Here is a 12,522-nt window from a genome sequence, read left to right as displayed (position 1 = left end):
GCGACTCTCTCCTTACCATTTTCAACCACACTATCCGACCCATGCTATCTGTTTCTGTCTTCTTCCCTCCATCTCACCTGTTAACATTATTATTTCTCGCTTTTCTGATGATTAGACAACTTCTGAGCCCTTCTGCAATGCTGCCAACTTTTCAGTTAAGTGTGCTACACACTCCGTCGATCCAAAAAGTACCGGGACTGATTTTATTCCTGGCGTACAAGCGAGATCGCCAACGACTTGCCACAGTGGTAACACCGCTTCCCCTCAGATCACCGAGGCGAAGTGGGACGGGTAGCACTTGGATTGGTGACCGTCCGGTTCTGCCGAGCCCTAATAGCGCTCAGGGTGTAGTCAGCAGTTGTGAGGTTAATTGAGAAGCTACTTGACTGAGAAGTAGCGGCTCCGGTCACGAAGAAAACTGACAGCGGCCGGGAGATCCGTCTGCAAACCACCCCACGCCCCTCTACATCCGCTTCGAGTGACGCCTGTGTGCTGAGGATGTCACAGCAGTCGGTCGGTACCATTGGGCCTTCAACGCCGATTGGGACGGAGCACAAGCGACGTCAGCGCAATAACTACGATGGCAGCTTTAAATAAAAGTTGTTAAGGACAGGTGTGCATTCGGCAAGTCAGTTGTGAGTGGTTAGGTTTAAGTCGAGATACTCTTCAGAACGTTGTGAAGGAGAGAAAAGTGTGTCCAAAGTTTGTCACCCACACCTTGACTTCCTAACAAAAATAACAACGCGTAGACACATGCCGCGACTTGAAATGCAAAACGCGGATAGTTATCTTCTCGAAACAATAATCACGATTGACGAGACTTGGTGTTACCGATACGAACATAGCGCAAAACGACAAAGTGCATAAATCTACATCTACATCTACATCCATACTCCGCAAGCCACATGACGGTGTGTCGCGGAGGTACCCTGAGTACCTCTGTCGGTTCTCCCTTCTATTCCAGTCTCGTATTGTTCGTGGAAAGGAAGACTGTCGGTATGCCTCTGTGTGGGCTCTAATCTCTCTGATTTTATCCTCATGGTCTCTTCGCGAGACATACGTAGGAGGGAGCAATATACTGTCTGACTCCTCACTGAAGGTATGTTCTCGAAACTTCAACAAAAGCCCGTACCGAGCTGCTGAGCGTCACTCCTGTAGATTCTTCCACTGGAGTTCATTTATCATCTCCGTAACGCTTTCGCGATTACTAAATGATCCTGTAACGAAGCGCGCTGCTCTCCGTTGGATCTTCTCTATCTCTTCTATCAATCCTATTTGGTACGGATCCCACACCGGTGAGCAGTATTCAAGCAGTGGGCGAACAAGCGTACTGTAACCTACTTCCTTTCTTTTCGTATTTCATTTCCTTATGATTCTTCCAATGAATCTCAGTCTGGCATCTGCTTTACCGACGATTAATTTTATATGGTCAATCCATTTTAAATCACTCCTAATGCCTACTCCCAGATAATTTATGGAATTAACTGCTTCCAGTTGCTGACCTGCTATATTGTAGCTAAATGATAAAGGATCTTTCTTTCTATGTATTCGCAGCACATTACACTTGTTTACATTGAGATTCAATTGCCATTCCCTGCACCATGCTTCAATTCGTTGCATATCCTCCGGCATTTCAGTACAATTTTCCATTGTTATAACCTCTCGATATACTACAGCATCATTCGCAAAAAGCCTCAGTGAACTTTCGATCTTATCCACAAGGTCATTTATATATATATTGTGAATAGCAACGGTCCTACGACACTCCCCTGCGGCACATCTGAAATCACTCTTATTTCGGAAGATTTCTGTCCATTGAGAATGACATGTTGCGTTCTGTTATCTAGGAACTCTTTAATCCAATCACACAATTGGTCTGATAGTCCATGTGCTCTTACTTTGTTCATTAAATGACTGTGGGGAACTGTATCGAACGCCTTGCGGATGTCAAGAAACACGGCATCTACCTGGGAATCCGTGTCTATGGCCCTCTGAGTCTCGTGGACGAATAGCGCAAGCTGGGTTTCACACGATCGTCTTTTTCGAAACCCACACTGATTCCTACAGAGTTGATTTATAGTCTCCAGAGAAGTCATTATACTCTAACATAATACGCGTTCCAAAATTCTCATGAAGGTTCAAACTTTTATGACATAACCGACATTGAAGCCAATGTGAAGCGCGCTGTGAACAACAATCCAAAGAAGGTCTTTTCTGATAGTTTCAAATCATAGTATGAATATTTTTTGCATTGTATTGAAGTGGTGGAAGCTATGTAGAGCGCTTGAAGTATTGAAGGTACCATGTTAACTTCTCTCTTCTTTTTGTTAATCCAGTCTCAAAACTTTTTCGGCTTACGGAATATGCTTGTGTACTGACAGACCTGCGTCTAGCGCAGTTATAGTTTGCGTGAGTGTCCGTTAAAGCCTTAGACAGCGGACACAACTAAGGACACCACGCTGGCACCACCTCCTTTCAACCCTTGTGTCTTCCTAATTACCGCTTCATCTATCCTGGAGCAATCTGTGGCACATGACAATCACTCCCACTACCCTTCTAGCAGTGATCATAGCACAAACAATCTGATTATTGCACCTCTCCCACTTTCGTCTAACCATCTACAACGATACCGACGAAGCCATACTATCTGTTTCTGTCTTATAGCCTCCATCTGACGCCCTAACCTTAACCCACAGTTCTTCTACGGATCAGTCAACTTCTTGATGTCTTCTATACTGATGCAGACATTTTGACTCGCATTCTACAATAATGTGAAGAGGACATTGATTAACACAATGATAATCAGAATTACATTTCTAAAAATAGTTTATAGTCGTTACTATATCTACCTATCTATCTATTATCATCATTATCACAATTATTTTTATTAACATTATTGCTATTTTTATTAGTATTACGTTTTTATTATTGGTATTATTATTATTTACTGATCATGTATTCCATTTATTGTAATGTCAACTTACTAAAGAAGTCTGATTAGAGATAAGAGAGAGGCAGGAGGCACTAACATTGACAAGTGAAACAAATGTATAAATGAATACATAACCGAGTTTAATTTCAACAACTTCGGTTAATTAGTTATTTTCCAATACGATTGCGTTAACTCTTGAACAGAGGCAACTATGGTCTAGACAGTGTCAGCAAATAAACAATTTTTTCAGCCTTCAGTTGCAAGGTAATTTTACTCGTTTACCTAGGTTTCGATTCCAGTAATGGAATCTTCTTCAGAACCTATAAATTAAACCACATACGGACATATATTACTCACTTTAATGCATTATCAGTCTAATGATTGAATAATAAAGAAATTGTGATACTTACAAACAATTAAATTATTTTGTGAGCCAAACACTGGCCATGTCACAGATTAAAAATTAAAACAATAAAGACGCATAATCATAAGATTATGTCAGTCAAAATTAAAACCATTTATTATTGAAAGAGAAATAATTGTACTTGAGGGTGGTGCGTTAGTTCATCGATCTCAGGGGCCAATAATTTTTTATGGTATCGCAAATTGGTTTCTATAATGTCCATCGTCTGTTCAACAGGTACATTAGTGTATAAATTTTTAATATCAAATGATACGAGTTTTGTGATGTCAGAACAGGCTAATTTTTAAGTTTGTTGGCCACGTCTACCGAATTTTTGACGGCGAAATTTTTTTCAAACACAAAATTCTCTTTCAATTTACGGTGTAGGAACCTAGCTAGTTTGTGGTATGCACTTTTGGTACTGTCAACGATCGGACGGATAGGATGGGAAATTTTATGAACCTTAAACTGGCTTCTCAAAATAGGTGGTTTCGGATTCATGTTTATAAGGCATTTTTTATAAAACTCGCCGATTAACTTTTTTGTACTGCTAAGAGCCGACCTTATCTCTTTTTGGATCACGGGCGTGGGGTCCACCTCGATTGGCACGATGCCATTTTCCTCAAAAAACATTTCCGTTTTACGGATGTATTCGCTTTTGTGGGCGATAATAATTAGGGAATTGCCTTTGTCGGCCTTAGTTATCAGTGCTTCATTATTTTTAAGCTTAAGATTAATGCTCTTCAACGTTTGATGTACAGTAGGAACAGGATTTTGAATATAGTAATCTTTTTGGACAATTTTTGCTCATTTTTTGCTATTTTAGTAAAGTTACCTTGCAACTGAAGGCTGAAAAAATTGTTTATTTGCTGTACATTTCACAGTTGCTGACGCGCTGCAATATGTTATAGATTTGTAGACAGTGTCAGCTATATTGTAATCACTGTCCGATATAACTGGGGGAGTGTACTTCCAATAGAGAATGTCCCAGTTTGCCCTGCTGAGGGTACTCTGGTACCCTCATTCGTGCGATAAACTGAGCACTCAGCACTACACATCGTCAGCGTAAACCCGTCTTCATGAGGTAGAAGAAAAGAGGCAGGTGCTAAATGGGCGACGTTTTAATGGTGGTCACGAGCGTAATGTCTCGTCGTGGAGGTGAGCAGTTCATCCCAGCGGCTGCTGTTCTCCGAGTGTCTCAAAAAAGAAACGACGGCTCTTCCAGAGCTGTCACGTAGAGGCTCCGGGCATAAGAGCTAGGCACTGTGCATCCAGTGTCATCCCGTGTATTTCCTACACGATGGAGAACAGGCCAATCAAAGCGACTATACTTGCTGTTCTCGTATGGACGCACATGTACGAGACCGCTTGTTATATATCGTACACTCCTGCCACGGAGACTGCATGAGCGACACTGAGAGATTCTCGCAACCTGATGCCCTTTTGTGATCTTTTGACTAGCATGCGTCCTGTTGTTGTAGGTGGAACAGTCGCCAAACTGCTTATTTAAGTCTAAAGCGATACTAAAAGGACTGTACAGAATCGTCCACTACTAAACGAGATACCATTATACAGAATGTGTTATTAAATATGTAAGTGGTTTGATGAACATTTGACTAACAGAACCAAGAACATAATAAGAACTGATATCGTCAAGTGTGCTGAGCGCGCGATCTTAATTTTCAATATAAAATTTGTCTCGAATTGGCAATCAACACAGATAAATTGTATATCCAGCAGTTTATACTGGACGGCGACTGTTCAACAAAAACGAGAGTAAGATCGAATGTGCCCCAAGGATGTTTTTCGATATACTTAAACGATCTATCAGACAGGATTAGCAGCACTATAAGATTGTTTGCTGACGATGAAGGTGTATACAGAGAAGTGCTGACGTTGGATGTTCGTAAGGGATTGCAGCAAGACTCGCACAAAATTTACACTTGGTGTAATAAATGGCAACTCCCTTTAAATGTGGATAAATATACGATAATAACTACAACATATTGACTGAACCCAGCGGTATCAGATTACAAAATTTGTGAGGAAGATTTTGAGCCCGTCAGATTGTATACGCACAAAATTGATGCTAATAACAGATGTGAAGTGGGTCGGTCACGTAAAATCAGTATTAGGAGGGAGTATGGAAGACTTAGATGTGTTTCAGTATTGCCGGGAAAGTGCGTTACATCTGTACAGCAAATCGCATATCAAACAGTAGTAGATCGACTCTGTTGTTCTATTGTTTGGAGTCTGTATGAAGAAATCATGACAATGGGAATCGAACAAGTTCAGAGACACGCTGTTAGGCCCATAACAGGTCGGCATAGTCCGTACGAAAGGGTAACAGTAGTGTTCAGGAGCTGCAGTGGCAATCCTTGGAAGAAAGGCGATGTAGTTCTCACGAAACCCTACTAAGTATCTTTAGACAACTTGTATTCCAAAAACACTGTCTGACTATTATGCTGCCACCAGCGTATATCTCGTGTACAGCTTTTGAAAATAAGATAGATTTTTGCTCATACAGAGGCATGCAGGCAGTCAGTTTTGCCTCTCTCAATATGTGAATAGAAAATAAAATAAAATAGATACGATCGATATCATGTGGCGTCTGCCAGGCACTGCAGACTGCCTTGAGGACTTCGTATGTAGATGTAGATGTAGGCCGGCCGCGGTGGTCTCGCGGTTAAGGCGCTCGGTCCGGAACCGCGCGACTGCTACGGTCGCAGGTTCGAATCCTGCCTCGGGCATGGATGTGTGTGATGTCCTTAGGTTAGTTAGGTTTAAGTAGTTCTAAGTTCTAGGGGACTGATGACCACAGATGTTAAGTCCCATAGTGCTCAGAGCCATTTGAACCATTTTGTAGATGTAGTTTCGTTGGAGACTCTAAGAATGCAGATAGTGGATGTCTTTTTCATTCTCAAGAACAGAGCGTTCTGCTCGAGATCCAGCCCATTAAAGAGTCGCGGTTCTATTCGGCCAGTTATTTGACAGGCTGATGATGGAGCAAATGGGGGATCCAAACTGGAAGTAAATGGGAGGAACTTAACAGTACCAGGAACTTAACAGTACCGGCATACGCCTTACAACAAAGGGGAACTTGCCGAAAATCGTGGTCGTAGCCGGAAGAATGGAACTGTATAAGTTTATTTCTGGGACAGCATCCCTCGTTGAGAAAGTCGTCCCTGTCAAATATAAATAAAGAAGCATATGTTTATTCTACTTCTACCGTTGAGAAACAAGTGCGAATTTAGCAGTACATGAACTTTTTGTCCGCAAGATATTCTGATGTTTGCAGCGACTTAAGCCAAACTTTGTGTCTATCGATATAAAATTCCTTACCCTTCTATATGGCAAAGGTGGGTCTATGAACACACTGAACTCTTCTGGCCCAGGCTTATTGACATCTAAACCTTGATCACTACGTCGTAACGTAATTTACAACTCTATTATCAGGCTAGATACCACTGTAGTAGATTTACGGTAGCATGCTACTTCATAAGATTGTACGCGGAAAACAAATGTAAGCAAAGATCCTGCAGCCCCTGATTGTTTGTGATAACACTCCAACCATATAAACTACACCAAATATTGTTTTCATTTGTTTCAGCTATACCTGAAGTAAAGGTCACACCACGGATACAATCCAGAAGGCCGGGCGAAGACGCTTCAATGTTTTGTCACGTCGTCGGTGAACCGTTTCCGAAGGTACGCTAAAGAGACATATTTTCTTCTTGCTCTTCTGTTTGTATTATTTTGATGTTATTTTATCTTCCCCCTCATGCTGTACAGTCTAACTTAGGATTCTTGTGTGAACGTCAGACTGATTACTATAGTAACTATTTAAACTTCGGTATTTTGACATTTCGTTATAAAATAATCATATTTGCACAAGTTCTTTCAAGAACTTTTACGATTTTTACAATTACATTCACGTTTACTTTTTTAAAAGAAGGAAAAAAATGTAAGTTATTAATTTAGTTTACGCAGTACCATAGTGAATGGGAATGCAAAACGTCTCGTCGAAGATCTAGAAAATAGTTGCTACTAAAATGGTGACATCCTCTCTGGGACGTAGCGATTGCATACTGTTAATAATACAAAAATAGTCCGTCTCTATCGCAAACGTAGCCTAAGACCAGTTTCAATGCCTTGTGCATCATTATCATATCAAAATAACGGAGAAAAAAAATAAGAAACAGGGAAAGCCCAGTGAGAAAACGAGTAATATTTATCAAAGAATGAAAGAAATATTCTCATCGGAGCTCTCCTGTTTCCATTTGGTTCTCTCTTCTTTGATCTGATGTTGGTACATGATGAATTGCAATCGGACACAAGTTTAGAAAAATACTTTGCGATCGATACAGAAGAGAGTTACATTACTAACAGTTCCTGTTGATCGATCAGGCTTAAATAATATCGTGGCTAATAAAATACTAAGAAGTTTTTATGTACCACAATTACCTTTCTCTTCTTCTAAAATTCTGTCACAGGTGAAATTTAGCAGACACAGCCAGCCCATTAATTATTTCAGAATCTAAAGTGTGCCACTGCTATGTACATGAATTAATATAAAACAATCCCTGGTGGCAAAATGAATTTCATTTGATAGTTGTTAAGCGAGACACTTGGTAAACACATATTTGTTTCACATAACTGACGTGATTCATACAGTAGGTAACCAGTATGACTAACAACACTACGACGTTTGAGTGTAGGACCTGTCATAAAGTTCATTCCACCACACCGTCTCTGAATTATGAATGATGTTGCAACCTATTATCCAGAGATGGCGGCCGTTCGTTCGACTACAGCAAAACACAGACGTTCTCTCCCTTTAGCCACACAGTGTAGTCGCTATCGCAACCCAATAGTACCAGAACAATCTGATGAACATCCTACGGACGTGAAGGAGTTTGTATGCCCCCTCACCCACTGCAATCCAAACATGTGACCATTCAAGCTGCTCTTCGTTGTATAGATTCCTTGTTCCCAATTAGTCCTATCTGGTACGGGTTTCACACAACTGAGCAATATTCTTAGATAGGTTCCTTGAGGTTCTTGGTAAACAACCTCCTTTGTAGACTGATTGCGTGTTCCCAGTATTCTAATAATTCACCAAAGTCTGCCACCTTCTTTACCAACAAATGAGCCTATGTAATGATTCCATATCATATTCTCATAAAATGTGACTCCCAGGTGTTTGTAAGAGTTGGCTGACTACAGTTATGACTCATTATACACATTGTGGTTATAGGCTACTCATGAAACGTGAGCTTTCAGAGTACGGCTTAACCAAAATCGAACACGTAAAATAACTGTGCCAAGGTGTTAAATACACATCATTCACCATTTTTCAAAATTTATTATCATTTAAAAAACACTATATTCACTAAGAGAAATAATCTCTAAGATCAGCAACAAATGCGTTAAACAGAGGGTACAATAATTTGGATACTAGAATGAGTTATAAAATGAAACAGGGTCTTTTATCAAATTATAACTGTTTATAGACAAGCTCATAAAACTGGACACCTCTAATGTAAATTACGACCAAATGGTATTATCATTTATGCCACAGACTGTATAGATTTTAACAAAGGAGACAGGTTTGGGAGAAGAGTAACGGGCGCAAATAAGTCAAATGCAATTTTCCATAACGTTTCAGCATTTAAACAACCATGAAACTAAATAGAAACGGCCTGAATTTTAGAATTTAAATATAACAGAAATGAAATGCTAGGACTGGGCGCTTCCTCCGTACCTCCAGCGAGAAACAAATTCATCGCCGAAGCTAACCTTAGAATTTAATGAGTGCGAAAACAAATTCAGTGTTTGGGACTGCAGGCTTTTCTTCCCCCTTTAAAAAAATATCAGTATCAGGGAACACTACCCCGCTACGTAAGACCCGCCACAGTTAACAATGCACGACCAAGGCTTAAGCTGTACAACGCAGGTATATGCTTTCCTCTTACAGGAGTTGATTGTTAACACCAAACACTATAAATACATTGATGTTCACTAAAAATACAAGAGCTCGAACGACTAGAGATCGTACGTTATTACTCACACTACATGTATGTTAGTATGTTCTGCAGAAATGATTAGTATTTCAGTCACTTCGGCTCAGCATGTGACTTGTTGCCTAGTAGGCATCGTTGTGTATAAGGTACGAATGGCGTCCTGTGGTATAACCATCCATGCTGCCTTCAGCTGGGTCAAAAGTTCATCTGTCGTGTTTGACATTGGGTCACAGCGCTACACCCATCGTTTCACTATATCCCACGCGTTTTCGATTGGCGACAAGCCGCTGATCTGGCGGGCCAGGGAAAAAGGCTGACATCCTGTGACACCAAGAAGGCACGCTATCGTGCAGAAACAAGTGGTCGTGCATCGTCTTGCTGAAAAATGGCGTCCGGCATCTTGTACAAAAAGGGTACGGCTACGGGTCGCAGGATGTAATTCACCTAGGTACCACTGGCCACAGTGCCCTGGACATGCACCAACTGTGATCTGTGATTGTACCCAAAAGCAGCCCACACCATAAGGCCTTGACTTGGGGTTGCACGCCTTGTGTGAATGCAGCCAAGGTGATGCCGCTACCTCCGTCTGCAGCGAACCAAAATGCAACCATCATTTTCAAACAAACAGAACCTGGATTCGTCCAAAAATACTGTCCACAGTAACATCGCTCCATACACGATTACCGTCAAGCATATTTCTGCACATTCCCCAAAGGTAGGTAGAGAAGTGGAAGATGTGCACGTAACCATGCCATAATAAACGGCGACGGATTGTCACCCATGATAGAGCACGATGTGTTACACTGTTCTGCCAGAGCCTAGGAGGACACAGATCTGTCCCGCACTGCTATTGAGATGAGGTGTCGATCTCCTCGGGAGATGCATATACAGGGTGTTACAAAAAGGTACGGCCCAACTTTCCGGAAACATTCCTCACACACAAAGAAAGAAAATATGTTATGTGCACATGTGTCCAGAAACGCTTACTTTCCATGTTAGAGATCATTTTATTACTTCTCTTCAAATCACATTAATCATGGCATGGAAACACACGGGCAACAGAACGTAACAGCGTGACTTCAAACACTTTGTTACAAGAAATGTTCAAAATGTCCTCCGTTAGCGAGGATACATGTATCCACCGCCCGTCGCATGGAATCCCTGATACGCTGATGCAGCCCTGGAGAATGGCGTATTGTATCACAGCCGTCCACAATACGAGCACGAAGAGTCTCTACATTTGGTACCGGGGTTGCGTAGACAAGAGCTTTCAAATGTCCCCATAAATGAAAGTCAAGAGGGTTGAGGTCAGGAGAGCGTGGAGGCCATGGAATTGGTCCGCCTCTACCAATCCATCGGTCATCGAATCTGTTGTTGAGAAGCGTACGAACAATTCGACTGAAATGTGCAGGAGCTCCATAGTGCATGAACCACATGTTGTGTCGTACTTGTAAAGGCACGTGTTTTAGCAGCACAGGTAGAGTATCCCGTATGAAATCATAATAATGTGCTCCATTGAGCGTAGGTGGAAGAACATGGGACCCAATCAAGACATCACCAACAATGCCTGCCCAAACGTTCACAGAAAATCTGTGTTGATGACGTGATTGCACAATTGCGTGCAGAATCTCGTCACCCCACACATGTTGATTGTGAAAATTTACAACTGAATCACGTTGGAATGAAGTCTCATCCGTAAAGAGAACATTTGCACTGAAATGAGGATTGACACATTGTTGGATGATCGATTCGCAGAAGTGTACCCGTGGAGGCCAATCAGCTGCTGATAGTGCCTGCACACGCTGTACATGGTACGGAAACAACTGGTTCTCCCGTAGCACTCTCCATACAGTGACGTGGTCAACGTTACCTTGTACAGCAGCAACTTCTCTGACGTTGACATTAGGGTTATCGTCAACTGCACGAAGATTGCCTCGTCCATTGCAGGTGTCCTCGTCGTTCTAGGTCTTCCCCAGTCACGAGTCATAGGCTGGAATGTTCCGTGCTCCCTAAGACGCCTATCAATTGCTTCGAACGTCTTCCTGTCGGGACACCTTCGTTCTGGAAATCTGTCTCGATACAAACGTACCGCGCCACGGCTATTGCCCCGTGCTAATCCATACATCAAATGGACATCTGCCAACTCCGCATTTGTAAACATTGCACTGACTGTAAAACCTCAGCCGGCCGCGGTGGCCGTGCGGTTCTAGGCACTTCAGTTCGGAACCGCGTGACTGCTACGGTCGCAGGTTCGAATCCTGCCTCTGGCATGAATGTGTGTGATGCCCTTAGGTTAGTTAGGTTTAAGTAGTTCTAAGTTCTAGGGGACTGATGACCTCAGATGTTGAGTCCCATAGTGCTCAGAGCCATTTTTTGTAAAACCTCGTTCGGGATGAACACTAACCTGTTGATGCTACGTAATGATGTGCTTGATGCTAGTACTGTAGAGCAATGAGTCGCATGTCAACACAAGCACCAAAGTCAACATTACCTTCCTTCAATTGGGCCAACTGGCGGTGAATCGAGGAAGTACAGTACATACTGACGAAACTAAAATAAGCTCTAACATGGAAATTAAGCGTTTCCGGACACATGTCCACATAAAATCTTTTCTTTATTTGTGTGTGAGGAATGTTTCCTGAAAGTTTGGCCGTACCCTTTTGTAACACCCTGTATGCAGAGATGCATATATTGTGTTTTACGCAACTGCTTGACAATATATTTGCAGAGAACTACTTATTAATTTTCAAGAAAATTTTGTTCATATTTTCAAGCGTATATGTTTATTCGATACGCTTGTTTATAATACTTGCATTGGCAACACAGAGAACTATTTCTGCTCCTTGGATACACACACATAAAAAAAGTTTTGCATCACCCCGGTTTCCAATACTCCTGAAGATAGATGATGTTTGTGGATACTGTATCATAGACACAGTCTCTCTGACTGTTAAGAGATGTCACTAACCCCGCCCAAAGAAGTAAACAACCATGCATGGGCAGCGCCTATGAGATGGAGAGGGTCCAACTGCCGATCAGTACCAGTCATTCAACCAGGAAGGAGGTACACAGGCTCGTGTTGTCTGTAGTTCAGCCATGCCTAGTCGGTCAATACCGCGGTTAGATCGCGTCCACGTTGTTACTTTGTGCCAGGAAGGACTCTA

The 12,522-nt window shown here is 41.9% G+C and overlaps 1 protein-coding gene across 1 annotated transcript in view; it reads left to right on the top strand.

The window, feature by feature from the left end:
* Nucleotides 1–12,522, top strand: part of LOC126185878 (follistatin-related protein 5-like) — a 566,088-nt gene that overhangs the window by 489,376 nt on the left and 64,190 nt on the right. Inside the window, exon 9 of the mRNA XM_049928165.1 lies at nucleotides 6,946–7,043. Coding sequence (XP_049784122.1) covers nucleotides 6,946–7,043 — 98 coding nt within the window. The remainder of the gene's footprint in view (nucleotides 1–6,945; nucleotides 7,044–12,522) is intronic.

Source organism: Schistocerca cancellata, chromosome 1 (assembly GCF_023864275.1).
Source record: "Schistocerca cancellata isolate TAMUIC-IGC-003103 chromosome 1, iqSchCanc2.1, whole genome shotgun sequence".
Classification (NCBI taxonomy): domain Eukaryota; kingdom Metazoa; phylum Arthropoda; class Insecta; order Orthoptera; family Acrididae; genus Schistocerca; species Schistocerca cancellata.
This window is presented reverse-complemented; position numbering and strand designations above follow the sequence as displayed.